The 21,226-nt window shown below is 39.8% G+C and overlaps 1 protein-coding gene across 4 annotated transcripts in view; it reads left to right on the plus strand.

The window, feature by feature from the left end:
* Positions 1 to 18,204, plus strand: part of LOC118540711 (torsin-1A-interacting protein 2-like) — a 46,870-nt gene extending 28,666 nt beyond the window's left edge. For all 4 annotated transcript variants that reach the window (XM_036099999.2, XM_036099998.2, XM_036099997.2 and 1 more), the window contains 6 exons: positions 291 to 469; positions 2,764 to 3,231; positions 5,528 to 5,995; positions 8,288 to 8,755; positions 11,767 to 11,868; positions 14,933 to 18,204. In XM_036099999.2, the coding sequence (XP_035955892.2) occupies positions 436 to 469; positions 2,764 to 3,231; positions 5,528 to 5,995; positions 8,288 to 8,755; positions 11,767 to 11,868; positions 14,933 to 15,693 (2,301 nt within the window). In that variant the 5' untranslated portion in view covers positions 291 to 435 and the 3' untranslated portion in view covers positions 15,694 to 18,204. The remainder of the gene's footprint in view (positions 1 to 290; positions 470 to 2,763; positions 3,232 to 5,527; positions 5,996 to 8,287; positions 8,756 to 11,766; positions 11,869 to 14,932) is intronic.
* The last annotated feature ends 3,022 nt before the right edge of the window (positions 18,205 to 21,226 follow it).

A 21,226-nucleotide genomic window follows, 5' to 3' on the forward strand; every position in this document is an offset into this window, starting at 1 on the left:
AGAGATTCTCTTTAAGATTCTGGTCATTCAGCTTTTTCCATCCTTTCAACACACTGGAATGTATTAAGAGATTATGGCATCCATGCAAGGTTAATAATCTGAAGCTTTTTTCTATTTGTAGTCAAGGATTTGAAGATCCTCACCAACGCCAGAAAACATTTCTCCTTCACTAGAAAAGTTTCAAAGGGGAACTATTACTCAAACTAAACAGATTGAATAAATAAAGCTGAAATTGGCATTTCTTCCATGTATGAATAAAAAGTCATTTAATTTTTTTCATTTTATTTTAGTCACTGTATAAATGCCTTGTTTCCTGGGTCCACGGGAAGCATGAGTCTGTTGGGACTTGGGATAAGAAGAAAACAAGACATCTTCACAAGAAAAACCAGACACTAACAGAAAGTATCCCAAAGTCTGAAGAGCTAGAACACAAACATGGCCGACAGAGGACTTAGGGATCCTGCAGAGGGTAAGACTAGTCTGTAGAGCACTGGTTTGTCCAGGTTTGTGCTGTAGGAGTCTAGATCTATGCCGAGAGAAGATCTCAGATGATGGAAACCTGAAGTTTGGAAGTAAAAAAGAAGTTAGCTTAATTGATTAGTTTGTTATGATTATTCTTATTCTTTTGTATTTACTGAAGTCCACCATAATATCAGACCCGAATTATAAGGAAGATTAATGTTTTAGAGACTCCAGGAGTAGAAACCTGTAGTATTGGAAAAATACATGCACCTTAGGGAAAACAGACCAATTTTTAGAGCTATATTTTTAAAAATCAAGAAAACTGATGTGCCATCTACTTTCAATTATAGGGAAAGATGAAATTTAAATTCTTGCTTGTATATATATATAGGAGATATAAAATAGGCAAAATATGAAGTAGATATTTCAGAAGAGGGCATATTTACCTAAACCTTTTATTGAGGATATTTTAAAATATATAAAAGTAGAGCGCTATAATGAATTTGCACGTACTCAACATTTAATTCCTTTTTTTTTAAGTTTTTATTTAAATTCCAGTTAGTTAAAATACAATGTAATATTAATTTCAGACATACAATATAGTGATTTCAACATCTAACTTTCAATTATAACCTATATAATGCTGATCTTTTTTTTTTTTAAGATTTTATTTATTTATTTGTCTGAGAGGGAGCCTGCACGCAAGCATAAGCAGGGGGATTGGCAGGCAGAGGGAGAAGCAAGCTTCCCGCCGAGCAGGGAGCCCGATGCGGGGCTCGATCCCAGGACCCTGGGATCATGACCTGAGCCGAAGGCAGATGCCTAACTGACTGAGCCACCCAGGCATCCCTATAATGCTGATCTTGTTGCCTGCCTTGGAATATTTAAATGCAAATCCAAGGCATTTTATAATTTTGTTTGTACATACTTTGCATCTCTTAAAGATAGATTTTAAAAAAAAAAGTAACCAAAATAGTATATCACACCTGAAAAATATATTAATAGTTGTTCTTTAATAATATCATAACATATTTAATCAGTATGTACATTTCCCCACTTTGTCTCAAATCTTTTTTTTCTCCCTAATCTTTTTTTTTTTTTCCACAGTTGGGGTTTTGGTTTTTTGTGTTTTTTTTTCTTTATAGTGGGCTACTCACTGCATTTGATTGATATATCTTTTAGGTTGCTTTCTTTTTAAGCTTTATTATACAAAATGTCAGACATACGTAAGAGTAGAGAAGGAGATGAGATGAATCCCATGTACCCATCAAATGGCTTCATCTGCTGTCAATATATTATTTCATCTATAGTCTTGCTGCTTTCACCCGTATTCTTGAATTGAGGCAAATTCTAGATACCATGTAATTTTAGCCATAAATACGTGATTCTTATCTCTAAAAAGGATGCTTTAAAAAATTATCACAATATATTGTACTTAAAAGATGAACAGTGTAATTCCTTAGTATTAGCAAATATCTGGCATTCAGATTATCTGATTATCTCATAAATATTTCTTCAACAATTTGTTCAACACTAGATCTGAACAGTGTGGTCACATACTGCGTTTGGCCGATATATTTCTTCTCTTTAAGTTTCTATTAATAGGTCACCCCTCCTTTTTTTTCTTCTTGCCATTTATTTTTATTTCTTGCTGTTATTAAAGAAACAAAGTCTCTTGTCCCTGTGAATTTCTCACATTTTGGGTTTTACCGATTATATGTCTGAGACATGATTTAATATATTCCTCTATCTGTGTTTTTCATGGAAACTGGTAATTAACTCTAGAATCTTGGTCAGATACCAGTTCATTTGTTTGGCAAGAATACTTCATGGGTGGTATAGTGTACTTCCCATTGCACTGAATTGGGAGGTTAATGATGTGTGGTTTTCCCTCTTTCTGTGATGTTAAGATTGGTCAGTTGGTTCAGCAGTTCTGTCAGTCTGGTTCACTCATTATAAAATTTCTCATCAGCTTTTTGCATACTGGTTTTAGTTGCTGTTGATGATTATTGCGTAGATGCATTATTTCACTAGGGAAGAGGATGTATTTAATACAACCAAAAATTGGTTCTGTCATTCAGAATAGTTTTACATTAGTATTACTAGATTTATTAACACATAATAAGTTTGTCTTAATCACCTTTAGTGGAAATCAAGAGAAATAATGTTTAGGAAGAGTGCCTTGTAAACCATCAAATCTATATACATTAAATAATAATACTTATTAATCAGGGACCTTGTTAAACTACAAAAAAATAGAGAATTTTTTTCAAGAAAAATTATAAATTTTTATCTCAATAGCCTCTCAAAAGGATTTGGAAAATGACCCATCAGTAAGTTCTCAGGCACAGGAGACCTCAGTCCCAGCAAGTACCACTGAAGAAGCTCAGACCCCAGACCCCACCTCTGGTCTTAACAAAGTCCACCAAGAGGTAGAAACAAGAGTTCCAGGAAGTGCAGACACAGACGATCAATCAGATGGGACAGATTATGGGAACTATCCGAAGGACAAAACAGAACATGAGAACAACCAGAGTTTTCAGGAAGAACAGAACCCACCAGAACCCACCTGTTCTCCAAGTGGCAGGGTAGGAAGAGAAGAGGCACTCCTAAGGAGCGGCTCTGCAGCCCTGCCTGAGGAAGTGAGCAGCGGACCTGGAGTTTCACCCGAGCCACCTGCCACAGACTCTCAGGATGCCCAGAGCCCTGAGCATCCTCCCGCAGTGCTGGAGAGCCAGGATACCGTGAGGAGGCGACTGCTGGCACCAGGTGAGGGAGCCCGCTGGACTTCTGCTTTGTATTGCTCTTTACTGAGGACACAGCATAGGTCAGGGTCCTTCTTTTTAGAGAAGTTCTCTTCATAGGATCAAGGCCTTTCAGCCTTGCTCAAGGTCACTTAAAGAGATATGACTGAGCTGAGATTAGAGTGAGGTTTCTCATCTCCTTGCCTAGCTCATTACACTACTTAAGTAGCTTCCAGCATACAAACTGTATTTTTAAACTATTTTTATTTACTTACTGTTTGATGTAGTATTTTTTTTTTTTTTTTTTTTTATTTCTTTATTTGAGAGAGAGAGAATGAGAGAGAAAGCACATGAGAGGGGGGAGGGTCAGAGGGAGAAGCAGACTCCCCGCCGAGCAGGGAGCCCGATGCGGGACTCGATCCAGGGACTCCAGGATCATGACCTGAGCCGAAGGCAGTCGCTTAACCAACTGAGCCACCCAGGCGCCCTTGATGTAGTATTTTAAAAAAGGGATTGACTTTTTAAAACTTCACCTCTGGCTTTTCATTTATTTCTTAGGAGCATGTTTTTACTTAACGTTTTTTAAATCTTTTATTTATTTTTTTTTGTAAACTTAAATGCTACACAAATCAAGAGATGGGTGCATATATATATATATATATATATATTTTTTTTTTTTTTAAAGATTTTATTTATTTATTTGACAGAGACACAGCGAGAGAGGGAGCACAAGCAGGGGGAGTGGGAGAGGGAGAAGCAGGCTTCCCGCCGAGCAGGGAGCCCGATGCGGGGCTCGATCCCAGGACCCTGGGATCATGACCTGAGCCGAAGGCAGATGCCTAACTGACTGAGCCACCCAGGCATCCCTATAATGCTGATCTTGTTGCCTGCCTTGGAATATTTAAATGCAAATCCAAGGCATTTTATAATTTTGTTTGTACATACTTTGCATCTCTTAAAGATAGATTTAAAAAAAAAAAGTAACCAAAATAGTATATCACACCTGAAAAATATATTAATAGTTGTTCTTTAATAATATCATAACATATTTAATCAGTATGTACATTTCCCCACTTTGTCTCAAATCTTTTTTTTCTCCCTAATCTTTTTTTTTTTTTTCCACAGTTGGGGTTTTGGTTTTTTGTGTTTTTTTTTTCTTTATAGTGGGCTACTCACTGCATTTGATTGATATATCTTTTAGGTTGCTTTCTTTTTAAGCTTTATTATACAAAATGTCAGACATACGTAAGAGTAGAGAAGGAGATGAGATGAATCCCATGTACCCATCAAATGGCTTCATCTGCTGTCAATATATTATTTCATCTATAGTCTTGCTGCTTTCACCCGTATTCTTGAATTGAGGCAAATTCTAGATACCATGTAATTTTAGCCATAAATACGTGATTCTTATCTCTAAAAAGGATGCTTTAAAAAATTATCACAATATATTGTACTTAAAAGATGAACAGTGTAATTCCTTAGTATTAGCAAATATCTGGCATTCAGATTATCTGATTATCTCATAAATATTTCTTCAACAATTTGTTCAACACTAGATCTGAACAGTGTGGTCACATACTGCGTTTGGCCGATATATTTCTTCTCTTTAAGTTTCTATTAATAGGTCACCCCTCCTTTTTTTTTCTTCTTGCCATTTATTTTTATTTCTTGCTGTTATTAAAGAAACAAAGTCTCTTGTCCCTGTGAATTTCTCACATTTTGGGTTTTACCGATTATATGTCTGAGACATGATTTAATATATTCCTCTATCTGTGTTTTTCATGGAAACTGGTAATTAACTCTAGAATCTTGGTCAGATACCAGTTCATTTGTTTGGCAAGAATACTTCATGGGTGGTATAGTGTACTTCCCATTGCACTGAATTGGGAGGTTAATGATGTGTGGTTTTCCCTCTTTCTGTGATGTTAAGATTGATCAGTTGGTTCAGCAGTTCTGTCAGTCTGGTTCACTCATTATAAAATTTCTCATCAGCTTTTTGCATACTGGTTTTAGTTGCTGTTGATGATTATTGCGTAGATGCATTATTTCACTAGGGAAGAGGATGTATTTAATACAACCAAAAATTGGTTCTGTCATTCAGAATAGTTTTACATTAGTATTACTAGATTTATTAACACATAATAAGTTTGTCTTAATCACCTTTAGTGGAAATCAAGAGAAATAATGTTTAGGAAGAGTGCCTTGTAAACCATCAAATCTATATACATTAAATAATAATACTTATTAATCAGGGACCTTGTTAAACTACAAAAAAATAGAGAATTTTTTTCAAGAAAAATTATAAATTTTTATCTCAATAGCCTCTCAAAAGGATTTGGAAAATGACCCATCAGTAAGTTCTCAGGCACAGGAGACCTCAGTCCCAGCAAGTACCACTGAAGAAGCTCAGACCCCAGACCCCACCTCTGGTCTTAACAAAGTCCACCAAGAGGTAGAAACAAGAGTTCCAGGAAGTGCAGACACAGACGATCAATCAGATGGGACAGATTATGGGAACTATCCGAAGGACAAAACAGAACATGAGAACAACCAGAGTTTTCAGGAAGAACAGAACCCACCAGAACCCACCTGTTCTCCAAGTGGCAGGGTAGGAAGAGAAGAGGCACTCCTAAGGAGCGGCTCTGCAGCCCTGCCTGAGGAAGTGAGCAGCGGACCTGGAGTTTCACCCGAGCCACCTGCCACAGACTCTCAGGATGCCCAGAGCCCTGAGCATCCCCCCGCAGTGCTGGAGAGCCAGGATACCGTGAGGAGGCGACTGCTGGCACCAGGTGAGGGAGCCCGCTGGACTTCTGCTTTGTATTGCTCTTTACTGAGGACACAGCATAGGTCAGGGTCCTTCTTTTTAGAGAAGTTCTCTTCATAGGATCAAGGCCTTTCAGCCTTGCTCAAGGTCACTTAAAGAGATATGACTGAGCTGAGATTAGAGTGAGGTTTCTCATCTCCTTGCCTAGCTCATTACACTACTTAAGTAGCTTCCAGCATACAAACTGTATTTTTAAACTATTTTTATTTACTTACTGTTTGATGTAGTATTTTTTTTTTTTTTTTTTATTTCTTTATTTGAGAGAGAGAGAATGAGAGAGAAAGCACATGAGAGGGGGGAGGGTCAGAGGGAGAAGCAGACTCCCCGCCGAGCAGGGAGCCCGATGCGGGACTCGATCCAGGGACTCCAGGATCATGACCTGAGCCGAAGGCAGTCGCTTAACCAACTGAGCCACCCAGGCGCCCTTGATGTAGTATTTTAAAAAAGGGATTGACTTTTTAAAACTTCACCTCTGGCTTTTCATTTATTTCTTAGGAGCATGTTTTTACTTAACGTTTTTTAAATCTTTTATTTATTTTTTTTTGTAAACTTAAATGCTACACAAATCAAGAGATGGGTGCATATATATATATATATATATATTTTTTTTTTTTTTTAAAGATTTTATTTATTTATTTGACAGAGACACAGCGAGAGAGGGAGCACAAGCAGGGGGAGTGGGAGAGGGAGAAGCAGGCTTCCCGCCGAGCAGGGAGCCCGATGCGGGGCTCGATCCCAGGACCCTGGGATCATGACCTGAGCCGAAGGCAGATGCCTAACTGACTGAGCCACCCAGGCATCCCTATAATGCTGATCTTGTTGCCTGCCTTGGAATATTTAAATGCAAATCCAAGGCATTTTATAATTTTGTTTGTACATACTTTGCATCTCTTAAAGATAGATTTAAAAAAAAAAAGTAACCAAAATAGTATATCACACCTGAAAAATATATTAATAGTTGTTCTTTAATAATATCATAACATATTTAATCAGTATGTACATTTCCCCACTTTGTCTCAAATCTTTTTTTTCTCCCTAATCTTTTTTTTTTTTTTCCACAGTTGGGGTTTTGGTTTTTTGTGTTTTTTTTTTCTTTATAGTGGGCTACTCACTGCATTTGATTGATATATCTTTTAGGTTGCTTTCTTTTTAAGCTTTATTATACAAAATGTCAGACATACGTAAGAGTAGAGAAGGAGATGAGATGAATCCCATGTACCCATCAAATGGCTTCATCTGCTGTCAATATATTATTTCATCTATAGTCTTGCTGCTTTCACCCGTATTCTTGAATTGAGGCAAATTCTAGATACCATGTAATTTTAGCCATAAATACGTGATTCTTATCTCTAAAAAGGATGCTTTAAAAAATTATCACAATATATTGTACTTAAAAGATGAACAGTGTAATTCCTTAGTATTAGCAAATATCTGGCATTCAGATTATCTGATTATCTCATAAATATTTCTTCAACAATTTGTTCAACACTAGATCTGAACAGTGTGGTCACATACTGCGTTTGGCCGATATATTTCTTCTCTTTAAGTTTCTATTAATAGGTCACCCCTCCTTTTTTTTTCTTCTTGCCATTTATTTTTATTTCTTGCTGTTATTAAAGAAACAAAGTCTCTTGTCCCTGTGAATTTCTCACATTTTGGGTTTTACCGATTATATGTCTGAGACATGATTTAATATATTCCTCTATCTGTGTTTTTCATGGAAACTGGTAATTAACTCTAGAATCTTGGTCAGATACCAGTTCATTTGTTTGGCAAGAATACTTCATGGGTGGTATAGTGTACTTCCCATTGCACTGAATTGGGAGGTTAATGATGTGTGGTTTTCCCTCTTTCTGTGATGTTAAGATTGATCAGTTGGTTCAGCAGTTCTGTCAGTCTGGTTCACTCATTATAAAATTTCTCATCAGCTTTTTGCATACTGGTTTTAGTTGCTGTTGATGATTATTGCGTAGATGCATTATTTCACTAGGGAAGAGGATGTATTTAATACAACCAAAAATTGGTTCTGTCATTCAGAATAGTTTTACATTAGTATTACTAGATTTATTAACACATAATAAGTTTGTCTTAATCACCTTTAGTGGAAATCAAGAGAAATAATGTTTAGGAAGAGTGCCTTGTAAACCATCAAATCTATATACATTAAATAATAATACTTATTAATCAGGGACCTTGTTAAACTACAAAAAAATAGAGAATTTTTTTCAAGAAAAATTATAAATTTTTATCTCAATAGCCTCTCAAAAGGATTTGGAAAATGACCCATCAGTAAGTTCTCAGGCACAGGAGACCTCAGTCCCAGCAAGTACCACTGAAGAAGCTCAGACCCCAGACCCCACCTCTGGTCTTAACAAAGTCCACCAAGAGGTAGAAACAAGAGTTCCAGGAAGTGCAGACACAGACGATCAATCAGATGGGACAGATTATGGGAACTATCCGAAGGACAAAACAGAACATGAGAACAACCAGAGTTTTCAGGAAGAACAGAACCCACCAGAACCCACCTGTTCTCCAAGTGGCAGGGTAGGAAGAGAAGAGGCACTCCTAAGGAGCGGCTCTGCAGCCCTGCCTGAGGAAGTGAGCAGCGGACCTGGAGTTTCACCCGAGCCACCTGCCACAGACTCTCAGGATGCCCAGAGCCCTGAGCATCCCCCCGCAGTGCTGGAGAGCCAGGATACCGTGAGGAGGCGACTGCTGGCACCAGGTGAGGGAGCCCGCTGGACTTCTGCTTTGTATTGCTCTTTACTGAGGACACAGCATAGGTCAGGGTCCTTCTTTTTAGAGAAGTTCTCTTCATAGGATCAAGGCCTTTCAGCCTTGCTCAAGGTCACTTAAAGAGATATGACTGAGCTGAGATTAGAGTGAGGTTTCTCATCTCCTTGCCTAGCTCATTACACTACTTAAGTAGCTTCCAGCATACAAACTGCATTTTTAAACTATTTTTATTTACTTACGGTTTGATGTAGTATGATTTTAAAAAAGGGATTGACTTTTTAAAACTTCACCTCTGGCTTTTCATTTATTTCTTAGGAACATATTTTTACTTAACATTTTTTAAATCTTTTATTTATTTTTTTTTGTAAACTTAAATGCTACACAAATCAAGAGATGGGTGTATATATATAGATATATATATATATATATCTATATATATATATATATTTTAAAGATTTTATTTATTTATTTGACAGAGACACAGCGAGAGAGGGAGCACAAGCAGGGGGAGTGGGAGAGGGAGAAGCAGGCTTCCCGCCAAGCAGGGAGCCCGTTGCGGGGCTCAATCCCAGGACCCTGGGATCATGACCTGAGCCGAAGGCAGACGCTTAACGACTGAGCCACCCAGGCACCCCGAGATGCGTATATTTAAAAACTACCATCAATGGCCCAGTGCCCTTAACTCAGTCATATTTTATCGGACTTTGAGCAAATCAGTTAATTTCTCTTTACATGATTTTCCCCACTTCTATATTAAGGAGAGTAAGCACCCTATCTTCTCTTATGAAGATAGTAGTTGCAGTGGCTAAGTCCTTAACTGGAACACAAAAGAGACATGAATTCCAGTTGTGGCCCTACCATTTGCTAACTTGGGTGACCCTGGGCAAGTGTCTTAACTCTCTGGTACTTCAGTTTCCTATTTGTAGAATGAAAAAGTTGGATAAGAGCTATCCAGCTGGTCTCTCCAGCTCTGTCTATAATTGCATGTGTGGATTTGTATTTTATAAGTACACGAAGAGCTCAGTCTAAAATGCCTATTTGCCAAATGCAAAGGGATATAAAATGTTAAGACATTCTGTTCATCAGGGACTCGACTAAGGGCTGGAAATTCATGCTTCACTATAAATCAGTGGCTGGGGGCGCCTGGGTGGCTCAGTCGTTAAGCGTCTGCCTTCGGCTCAGGTCATGATCCCAGGGTCCTGGGATCGAGCCCCGCATCGGGCTCCCTGCTCTGCAGGAAGCCTGCTTCTCCCTCTCCCACTCCCCCTGCTCGTGTTCCCTCTCTCGCTGTGTCTCTCTCTGTCAAATAAATAAATAAAATCTTTAAAAAAAAAAAAAATATAAATCAGTGGCTGATCTCAAATAATGTTTCATTCACTAATCATTAAGAATAGTCTGTAACTTCAGTGAAGGCAAGGACTATGTCTCTGTCATTCATTGTGTTTCTGTGGCACCTGGCACAGAGAAGCAACTTTATGAATAGTAGTTACATAAATGAATGAATGTGACTTGTATGAACTATTAATTTTCCATCAGATTTTCACCAGTATGCAGGTTCACTGAGTAGAGGAAGAAAATATTGTTTTAAAAATGCAGGCTGTGTATGGGAAGCAACTTAATAGAATGGAATGAGCTGACCTAGCAGATGAGAAACCTTGGTTTTTTTTTAAGATTTTATTTATTTATTTGAGAGAGAGAGAGAGAATGAGAGAGAGAGAGCACGAGAGGGGGGAGGGTCAGAGGGAGAAGCAGACTCCCTGCTGAGCAGGGAGCCCCATGTGGGACTCGATCCTGGGACTCCAGGATCATGACCTGAGCCGAAGGCAGTTGCTTAACCAACTGAGCCACCCAGGCACCCGAGAAACCTTGTTTTAATTTCAGCTTAGCCACATCTCTTTATGTGACCTTGGGCAAAGCCCTTCACATCCCTAGACCTTTTGCCATGATAGGTAAGGTGGGGGCTACAGTACGGGATCATTAAAGATCCTTTCATATTCTGTGATATGATATTTTAAAGTCCTGTTTTTTGGGGTGTGCTGTGACTAAATGCATGACCCTTTATCGGTGGAGATGATCTTATTTCTTTATGTTAATAGAGTTTGAATTATTTTTCCAGTAAGCACACATCTCGACTGTAGAGTGACTTAGAGTGCTACAAAATACTGCCCTCCTTTTTACCCACACATTTTAAGATTGATATCTCACCCCACACGTACATTTTATGTAGTTCATAAATTTTCTTAACTTTGTATTCCTTGCTTTTTATACTGCCTTCACTAAGAGGTTCACACTTGCTTTTGTAAGCTGTTTTGTAACTGTACAGTAATCTCTCCTATCTCTAAACTTAGGAGTCTCTGTTTTTATATACTTGGGGTCTTGAGAAGCCAAATGACTTGAACCCTGGAATTAGAGTGCCATCGCCCTGTGATGTTGAGTCTTGTGTTCAGCTTACATTTCTGTTTTTTGAAAAAGTGTTTCATTATGTGTGCTTTATTTATTTTTAATAACTTTTATTTATTTATTTATTTAATTTATTTAAAGTAAGCTCCACTGCGCCCAGTGTAGGGCTTGAACTCAACGACCCTGAGATCCAGAGTTGCATGCTCTCCCAGCTGAGCCAGCCAGTGCCCACAGCTAACACTGCTTAAATCCCTTTTTAATTTTGTACGTTTTCTCGAAACACGTTGTAGATAGGTTTGGCTACAATATTAGGATGCTTGTTTCTTTGTCCTTGATGTGAGGGCCAGTGAGGAATAGTGAATGTAGCAACAGTAACCTTGCATGAATTTCACAGCCCTTCATTTGATTCTTCTAAGTAGAATAAAAGTAATAGTTAGCCTTAAGGAAAAGACAGAAAAAAAGTTAGTTTTGTATAAGAAGATCTTACAAAGTATAGAAGTCCTCTCAATCTAATAATTCTTTAAAGTATATGATAATTCTTTAAAGTATATGATACCCCATTAGTGTATTGTCTGAAAATAATATTCCTTTTCTCCCCAGAGGCTGAAAGTCATCATCAAGAAACACAGGAGTTGGAAGAAAACAAAGAGAATGCACTTGATACCGTAAGAAAGACGACTAAAAAGGATATTTTGACTTATGGTGAGAACAAAACTGGTTTTATTGCCATGTTGATTGACATTCAGAAATCTCAGAGAAAACACCTAGAAAACTAGCAGATTTAAACAATTTTAACATTGTTTTATGTTGTATTGTTTTAATTCCAGTACAGTTAACTTACAGTGTTATATTAGTCTCAGGTGTACAATATAGTGATTCAGCAACTCCATACATCACCCGGTGCTCATCACAGCAAGTGCACTCCTTAATCCCCAGCACCTATGTAACCCATCCCCCCACCCCCTCCCCTCTGGTAATCATCAGTTTGTTCTCTATAGTTAAGAGTCTGTGATTTTGGTTTGTCTCTTTTTTTCGTCCTTGCTCATTTGTCTTGTTTCTTAAATTCCACATATGACTGAAATCATATGGTATTTGTCTCTGACTGACTTATTTCAGTTAGCATTATACTTTGTAGCTCCATCCATGTTGTTGCAAGTGGCAAGATTTCATTTTTTTTGGCTGAATAATATTCCATTGGATATATATGCACCACATCTTCATCCATTCATCTATTGATGGATGCTTGGGCTGCTTCTATAATTTGGCTATTGTAAATAATACTGCAATAAACATAGGGGTGAGTGTATCTCTTTGAGTTAGTGTTTTTGTATTTTTTGTGTAAATACCCAGTAGCACAATTACTGGATGGTAGGGTAGCTCTATTTTTAACTTCTTGAGGAACCTCCATACTGTTTCCAGAGTGGCTGCACCAGCTTGCATTCCTACCAACAGTTTAAGAGGGTTCCCCTTTCTCCACATCCTCACCATCCTCACCATCCTGTTGTTTCTTATGTTGTTGATCTTAGCCATTCTGACAGGTGTGAGGTGATACCTATTTGTACTTTTGATTTGCATTTCTCTGATAAATGATGTTGAACATCTTTTCATGTGTCTCTTGGCCTTCTGGATGTCTTCTTTGGAGAAATGGCTGTTCATTTCTTCTGCCCATTTTTAATTTGATTATTTGTTTTTTGGGTGTTGATTTGTGTAAGCCCTTAATAAATTTTTGATACTGACCCTTTATCAGATATGTCATTTGCAGATATCTTCTCCCATTCAGTAGGTTGCCTTTTAGTTTTGTTGATTGTCGAAGACTAATTGACCATATAGTCATGGGTTTATTTCTGGGTTTTCTATTCTGTTCCATTGATCTGTGTGGCTGTTTTAGTGCCAGTACCATACTGTTTGATCACTACCACTTTGTAATATACCTGAAAGTCTGGAATTGTAATACCTCCAGCTTTGCTTTGCTTTTTCAAATTTGCTTTGGCTATTCAGGGCCTTTTGTGGTTCCATGTATATTTTAGGATTATTCTAGTTCCCTGAAAAATACTATTGATATTATGATAGGGATTGCATTAAATCTGTAGATTGCTTTGGGTAGTATAGCCATTTTATTTATTTATTTTTTTTAAAGATTTTATTTATTTGTTCATAAGAGACAGAGAGAGGCAGAGGGAGAAGCAGGCTCCCCGCAGAGCAGGGAGCCCACTGCGGGACTCGATCCCAGGACCCCGGGATCATGACCTCAGCCGAAGGCAGACACTTAACCATCTGAGCCACCCAGGTGCCTTAGTATAGCCATTTTAATAATATTTGTTCTTCCAATCCATGTGCATGAAATGTCTTTCCATTTCTTGGTGTCATCTTCAGTTTCTTTCATCAGTGTTCCTTAGTTTTCAGAGTACAGGTCTTTCACCTCTTTGGTTAGGTTTATTCCAAAGTATCTTACTATTTTTGGTGTGTAAATGGGATTATTTTCTTGATTTTTCTTTCTGCTGCTTCATTATTAGTGTATAAAAATGCAACAGATTTCTGCACATTGATTTTGTATCCAGCAACTTTAGTGAATTCATTTATGAGTTCTAGTAGTTTTTTGGGGGTGTCTTTAAGGTTTTCTGTATAGAGTATCATGTCATCTGCAAATAGTGAACATTTTACTTCTTCCTTACCGATTTGGAAGCCTTTTGTTTCTTTTTTGTGTCTAATTACTGTGGCTTGTTTTAATATGTTTTTTAAAAATGTTTGATAATAAGTAATAGTGAAATAGAGCAGTAGAGTTTTAAGGATTTTTCCTTTAGGGGCCCTGGCAGATACTTTGCCATCCTTAACAAAATGGGAATTCCCATAGGAGGAAAAGCTTTTCGTGAATAAGAAACTAAAACTGCTTTTTTTTTTTTCTTTTTATCGTTCTGTTAATCACCATACATTACATCATTAGTTTTTGATGTAGTGTTCCATGATTCATTGTTTGTGTATAACACCCAGTGCTCCATGTAATACGTGCCCTCTTGAATACCCATCACCAGGCTAACCCATCCTCCCACCCCCTCCCCTCTAGAACCCTCAGTTTGTTTTTCAGAGTCCATCGTCTCTCATGGTTCGTCTCCCCCTCCGATTTCTCCCCCTTCATTCTTTCCCTCCTGCTATCTTCTTTTTTTTTTTTTTTAACATATATTGCATTATTTGTTTCAGAGGTACAGATCTGTGATTCAACAGTCTTGCACAATTCACAGCACTCACCATAGCACATACCCTCCCCAGTGTCTATCACCCAGCCACCCCATCCCTCCCACCACCCACCACTCTAGCAACCCTCAGTTTGTTTCCTGAGATTAAGAATTCCTCATATCTAAAACTGCTTTTTAATTGCAGAGTATTTATTAATTTCTCAAGTGGCATTTTTACATTTTGACCCTTAAGGAAAGAATGGCTTATTGTAGGTAATAGGTACTTTGAGAAGGTGGAAGACTATCCTGATAGTTCATTTCCAAATCACATCATTATAATGTTGTAGCAACAAATACATAAACTTAGCTTTCACCTTTTAACAAAAATATTATATCTTCAAATAATTAAATCTAAGAAATTAGAGAATAAGTATTTCTGGTAGACCTTAATATCTCAAACTTTAAAGGATATAGGCAAAAGAAACTCACCACAACTAATAAAATCTGACAGTATCTCTAACTCGTTTCAGTTTGCCCCAGGTTTTATTTCTGATCCACGTTCTAATTTTGTGTTTTGTTTTCCCATTTTCTGACAGGCTCCATCCTTCTTGTCTTCCTGGTTATGATTATTATTTCAGTAAGTTGTGTTAATAGCTACTATTCCTCTCCAGCCCAGCAAGTGCCCAAAAATCCAGCTTTGGAGGCCTTTTTGGCTCAGTTCAGCCAATTGAAGGATAAATTCCCAGGCCAGAGTTCCTTCTTGTGGCAGAGAGGACGTAAATTTCTCCAGAGGCACCTCAATGCTTCAAACCCCACTGAGCCGGCCACCATCATATTTACAGCAGCTCAAGAGGGAAGAGAGACCCTGAAGTGCCTGAGTTACCTCGTTGCGGATGCCTACACCTCCTCCCAGAAAGTCTCCGCCATTCAGATTGATGGGGCTGGAAGAACCTTGGAGGACAGTGACACGGTCAAGCACTTGGTTGACCTGCAGCTGAGCTCGGGATTTGAGAATGGCCAGAAGGCTGCTGTGGTACACCACTTTGAATCCCTTCCTGCGGGCTCTACCTTGATCTTCTACAAGTATTGTGACCACGAGAATGCCGCCTTCAAAGATGTGGCCCTGGTCCTGACTGTTCTCCTGGAGGAGGAGACATTAGAAGCAAGTGTTGGCCCAAGGGAAACTGAGGAAAAAGTGAGAGATTTACTCTGGGCCAGGTTTACCAACTCTGACACTCCCCGCTCCTTCAACCACATGGACTCGGACAAACTGAGTGGGCTCTGGAGCCGCATTTCACACCTGGTGCTGCCCGTCCAGCCTGTGAGGAACATAGAGGAACAGGGGTGCCTTTTATAATTGGTTTCTGAAGGCGTGGATTTATTAAAAAATCAGTTTAAAAACCTGTTTCTGTGGAAGGAGGTTGATGAAAAGCCTGGAAAGCACAAATGAGCTTATTTTAGAAAAGAATTTTCATTTTTTTAACTTTTGTACTATCTTCCTAAGTTTGACAAAACTTGACCTTTTTTTCCTGGCCTTTCAAGCAAATCAGGTTTAAAATATGCATAGAATATGTAACTGAAGCTTTTTTTTTTTAATCCAAAAATATAACCACAGAATCATTGCATGAGAAGATAAAATCTTCTCAGAATGACTACAGAGTGATTTTTGTTTCCTTGATAAGGAGCCTTTTGGCTAGTGTTTGGCCTCGGACTAGAGCAGTTACAGTTATGAAGCAATGGTAATTTAAAAAATGTTTTTTCTATCACATATTATATATTTTTAAAACTGATTTTAATAACTTAGTCATAGGATTACATCTTATACTAATTTGCATTTTTTAATAGTGTGAAAAGAAGTATGAATTAAAATACTTAGCTATATGTAAGGCACTGTGCTTTTATTCCGTTAATGGGCTGAGGTAAAAGCTGCTGTCCTCAAGAAATGTTCTTCAAAATTAGAAACAAGGGGGAAATTGTTTATAATCATTGGAAATGAAGAAATTCCAACGGCCCATATCTTTTCTTCAGCTTTCTTGAATGTTTTAGAGCAGTGGTTTCTAAGCTGTGTCTACTGACAACCCCCTCCTCTTTATCAGAGCAGTTCTGCTTTTGACTGCTTTATGTAGTGGGAGTCTCCATAAGATTTCATTGGAACAAAGAGTTCCACTGATAATGAAATTTGAAAATCGCTGATTAAGTGAAAAAAAATCTTAGAAGATAGGAAAATGGGTAGGAAAATAATGAATGTATTAAAGCTTATGAGTTGGAAGAAGATGAAATATAGGTTTATTGTACAGACATGCTATTTATGAAAGATAAAGACCTACAGATGAAAAGAAGAATGTATAAGCGAGTATTTGCTAAGCATATTTCTGATGCTGTTGTTAATTTCTGTTAGTCATCATTTCTATTTCCCCTGAATGGAATTTTATAGTTATCTAGGATGAGAGTTTGAGTGCCGTTTAAGCAGAACAGAGTTTAATAACTAATTGAATAGTGGGTTTTATATGGGTGTAGTCACATAACTGTGCACCGGGCTGTTCACTTGTTACACGGTGACGGCACATTACATAATGCAGCTCATTTCTCGACTAGATGGTTAGAAATACCATTAGGTTAACAATTAAAGAAATGTAAGAGATCTTATACTTTGCAAAAGGAAGCAGACATGGTAAATAGATTCTAAGAGGTTTTAATGACCAGTATTAGTTGTTGAGCCATGTTCTGTGATTATAAGAAAGATTGAGAACAGTGTTTATGGAGATAGTAGTTGTTGATTTGCATTGCAGCTCTGAAGGTAGAACACTACTAAAATTATCTTGACCTAATGAAGGGTCTGTTCCATGACATGGCATACCTGGGAACCATCACCATGATCCTGGAATACTGCAACTAGGTTTTGGCCTCTCTGCTGTTGTGGGAGCAGAATATATATGTATATATATCTTCCTAGTGTTTCTAAAACCCCTCCATCCTTAAATCATGTGACTTCCTTCATGCTTTAAGCATTTTGACGATTAAAGCATGAATCAAGTCACATGATTAAAACATGGAAGGATTTTTGGAAACACTAGGAAGATACAGGGATCTTTATTGATCCCTAAAAGATTACAGAGACATGGGAGAAGAGAATCTATTGGAAAATATCTGTCACAGGAAAAACATATAAATCTGTTCTAACCAGGGCCTTAAGCAGTGTTCAGTTGAGTGTAGGGACATACCTGAAAGAACTAGTTACATTTGCGACTTTGTGAAGGAATCTCTCAAATAGATTTGAGGAGAGACCTTCCTGAACAAAAAGACAAAGCATAGTGACTATCCTATCAGTATCAATCCAATATAAAATCAGAGAAAAGTGAAGAAAAATTTATATACTATATTTGAATTTTTTTCTGTATTTGTAGGTCTCAGGTGCCAGCTAGCGTTCTGTCACACAAAACCAATGGTGCCTTGTAGAATTATTCTGTTGGCCTGCTCACCTGTGCTACCTCAGATCTATAAGGAACCAGTATGAAATGTGCACATCTATCTCATCTACCAGTGATTCGGATCACCGACGAAACAAAAATTTTTGTCTCTTCATTCAGTTGAATATGGTTTTTCATCATTTCCTTCCAATATAATTTAGAAAAAGATTTTAAAGTGGCATTTTTTTTTAATGTTTAGCCTTTGTTAAAAAAAAAACTTTCCTTTCCATGTGTAAGTGCAATCAGTGGAAATTATTGTCAGTTTTCTATCCACTATTTCAAAACTTACTTTAAAAAGGAGCAGTATATTAGCTTTGGGTCTATTCATGAATAAAATGATTATTTTTAAACATAAAACTTTGTATTTTTTAAATGTAAAATAATTAAAATGTATTATCTAATGTCCTCTTCAGTTAATTTTTATTCAGTTGTTTTGTTTTTTCAAGTTTCCAGGTTTTCTTTTGTGTATCTGGTAGTTCATCTTTCATTACTTTCACAGTTTATTTTTTTGACTTAGAACAGGGACTTGTGGGCATATGATACCATACATGATACCATACATCTTTACTTCTTATCACAGAAAAACTCTAATTACATTCTGCATTAAGATGAATTGCTTCTTGAGTGATACCAGACTTCTAGAAGAAGCTGGTGTAGAATCAGAAACTGTCTGTGGACTTTGGAGGTTTTTCTCCTGTGAGGTAAATTTAAGTTTCCCAGTTCGTTTTCAAGGGTTGGCAGAGAAGTTCCAGGGACTTCCTATCACTAAAGGTGGTAATGCTATTGTTTCTATTTGTATTTTTTAAATTAATAAAATAGTTTAAACGTATTTCATTTGAAAGCCTCCGAGCTTTGTGGTAAGGCTCAGCAAGCCTGTGACCTATCATCCTCCAGCTGATGACCCCGTTGAACCTGCAGAGCTGGCCCGGGTTATGTTCCGAGTACAGACACCCGAGGGGCTTGATCTCTGTAGGAGCCTCGTACCACATCAGGCAGCACATCAAAACGGGGATTGACTGTTGGCAGCTGTAAGCTACAGCCTCAACGACTTCGTGGGTGGACTCCCACCAGACAAGGCCATACAGGTGGTCGGAGACCAGCCTGAGCTCCATAGGTCTACAGGACCGCGGCTGCCAGAGGTCAGCTGACGGGGTGTAGGGTGCATACGTGGGCCATGCAGGTCCTGGTAGGCAGGGGCATGGAGCAGGCCAAGAGTAGGAGAGGCCAGATACCACAAATGGGCCATGGGTGTCCCTGGCATTTGCCTTATTTCAAGCCCTCACCTCGACAAATATGCATACTCCCCCTGAAGGCAAAGCTGGAGGAATCTGAACATTCTTGCCAGAGCAGGGCCAGGCAGGCAAGCTGGGAGGTCCTCCATTAAGCGACGCCTGGGAGCTTAGGTTCTGGATAAGCCCTGGATCCCATCAAGCAGACAGTAAAAATGATGACTTGATGTTACCAGGTTAGAGCTGCTGGTGGGGGATGGGCCTGAACTCCACAGGCCCGAGGGCTCTAGCTGCCTCGAGTTTGGCCAACAGTGTGCACTCTGCGTGTGTGGGCAGTGCAGGTCAAGGAAGCCAGGGAACTTGCAGCTGGCGAGTGTCAGGAGAGGCCAGCTCTAAAATGCAGGCTCTTGGGGTACCATGGCATCTGCCTAATTCTAAGTCCTAACCTACACAGTTGCACATAGTTGCCCTGAAGGCAAAGCTGGAGGACTCCGTACTGCCTTGCCAAGGCAGGCCCGATGGCTGGCCCCCTTATCCTCCATAAGAGAGACATGGGAGCCTGGATTGCTGGAGAAACCTAAAACCACATCAGGCAGCCAGCAAATGGGGACTTTGTCCAGTATGAAGCAACCAGTTAGGAGATTTTAGGGGGTGGGCTCTCTCCACCATGGAGGCCATACAGATGGTTAGAGACCAGCAGGCGCTCCGCAGGGCTGGAGGGCCTCCGGTGCCCCAGGCAGGCTGCGGTGCATGTAAGGGCCAAGCGCAGTGCCCCAGTCAGATGGCTGCTCCCACAGTGGGTTGTTGAGAGCACAAGGTCTCTGCCTAATTCTAAGCCTTAATCTATGCATACGCACATATTGCCCTGAGGGCAAAGCTGGAGGAACCTGGGCTGCCTTGCCAAGGTGGGATGGGCACACTGGCTGGGATAGCCTTCGCTAAGAGACACCTGGGAGCTTTGATTGCTGCAGAAACTAGGATACCTAAGGGTACTTAGGCATCCAGTCCAAATGGGGACTGTCGCCAGTTTCAAGCTGTCTCCTCAGGTTTCAGGGGGCACTCCCTCTGCCCTGGAGGCTGTGTAGGTGGTCAGGAAGGACTGCTGATAGGGTCTGCGCTGATTAGGGCAGCCAAGGACCTGGAACTGGGCAGTGTCAGGAGAACCAGATCTCAAGGGGGGGGGGGGGGTCTCTTGGGGATCCATGGCATCTAACTAATCTGGATAAATGTAAATATTCCCCAAGAAGGCAAAGCTGGAGGAGTGTAGATTGCCTTGCCAGGGCTGGATTTCAAGGCCTAGTCAGGGTATCTTCCAATAAGAGACACCTTGATTACAGCAGAGGCCCAGGACCCCGACAGCCAGCCAGTCCACATAGCTGATGCCTCAGAGTGATCTTTAGGTGGGTTCCCTCCACCCTTGAGGCCATGCAGGTGGCTAGGGATGGGACTGAGCTCCACAGTCCCGGAGAGTTCTGGCTGCCCAAGTTTGGCTGGCAGGGCACATACTGTGCACACGCAGTTCATAGCTGTCAGGGTCGCCGGGGACCTGGCACAGGGTAAGTGTAAGGATAGGCCAGGCACGGTAGCGGGCTACCATGGATCCAAGACATCTGCCTAATTCCAAACCCTAACCTACACAGATGTATATATTCCCTGCAAAGGCTGCACTGGGGATTCTGGACTGCTTTGTCAGGGCTGGCGGTGGGGCGGAGTGGGAAGTGGGGCTGGTCTGTGTATCCTCCAATAAGAGACACCTGGGAGCCTTGATTGTTGCAGAAGCCTGGGGCCCCAGCAGATAGTAAGTCCAAACGGGACAGGCTCACCCATTTCAGCAGCTATGTCAGAGTGCTAAATGGTGGGCGGGCTCACTCCATACCTGAAACTACATAAAGGTGGTTGGGGAGGGGCCATGGCTCCTAGAGGCCCAGGATGCCTAAGGGTGGCTGATGGGGTGTATACTTCATACATGCAGATCAGACAGATCAGCGAATCCAGGGACTGGGATTGGGCAATGTCAAGAGAATCTAGGGTCCGGAGTTGGCTCTTGGGGATCCATGGTATCTTCCTACTTCCAAGCTCTAACAGGCACAAATGGGCATACTTCCCTTGAAGATAAAACTGTCAGAATCTGGACTGCCTCACCAGAATGGGGATCTGGGGGTCTGGGGGCCTGGGGTCCGACTCGCTGGGGGGT

This window comes from Halichoerus grypus, chromosome 7, assembly GCF_964656455.1.
Source record: "Halichoerus grypus chromosome 7, mHalGry1.hap1.1, whole genome shotgun sequence".
Classification (NCBI taxonomy): Eukaryota; Metazoa; Chordata; class Mammalia; order Carnivora; family Phocidae; genus Halichoerus; species Halichoerus grypus.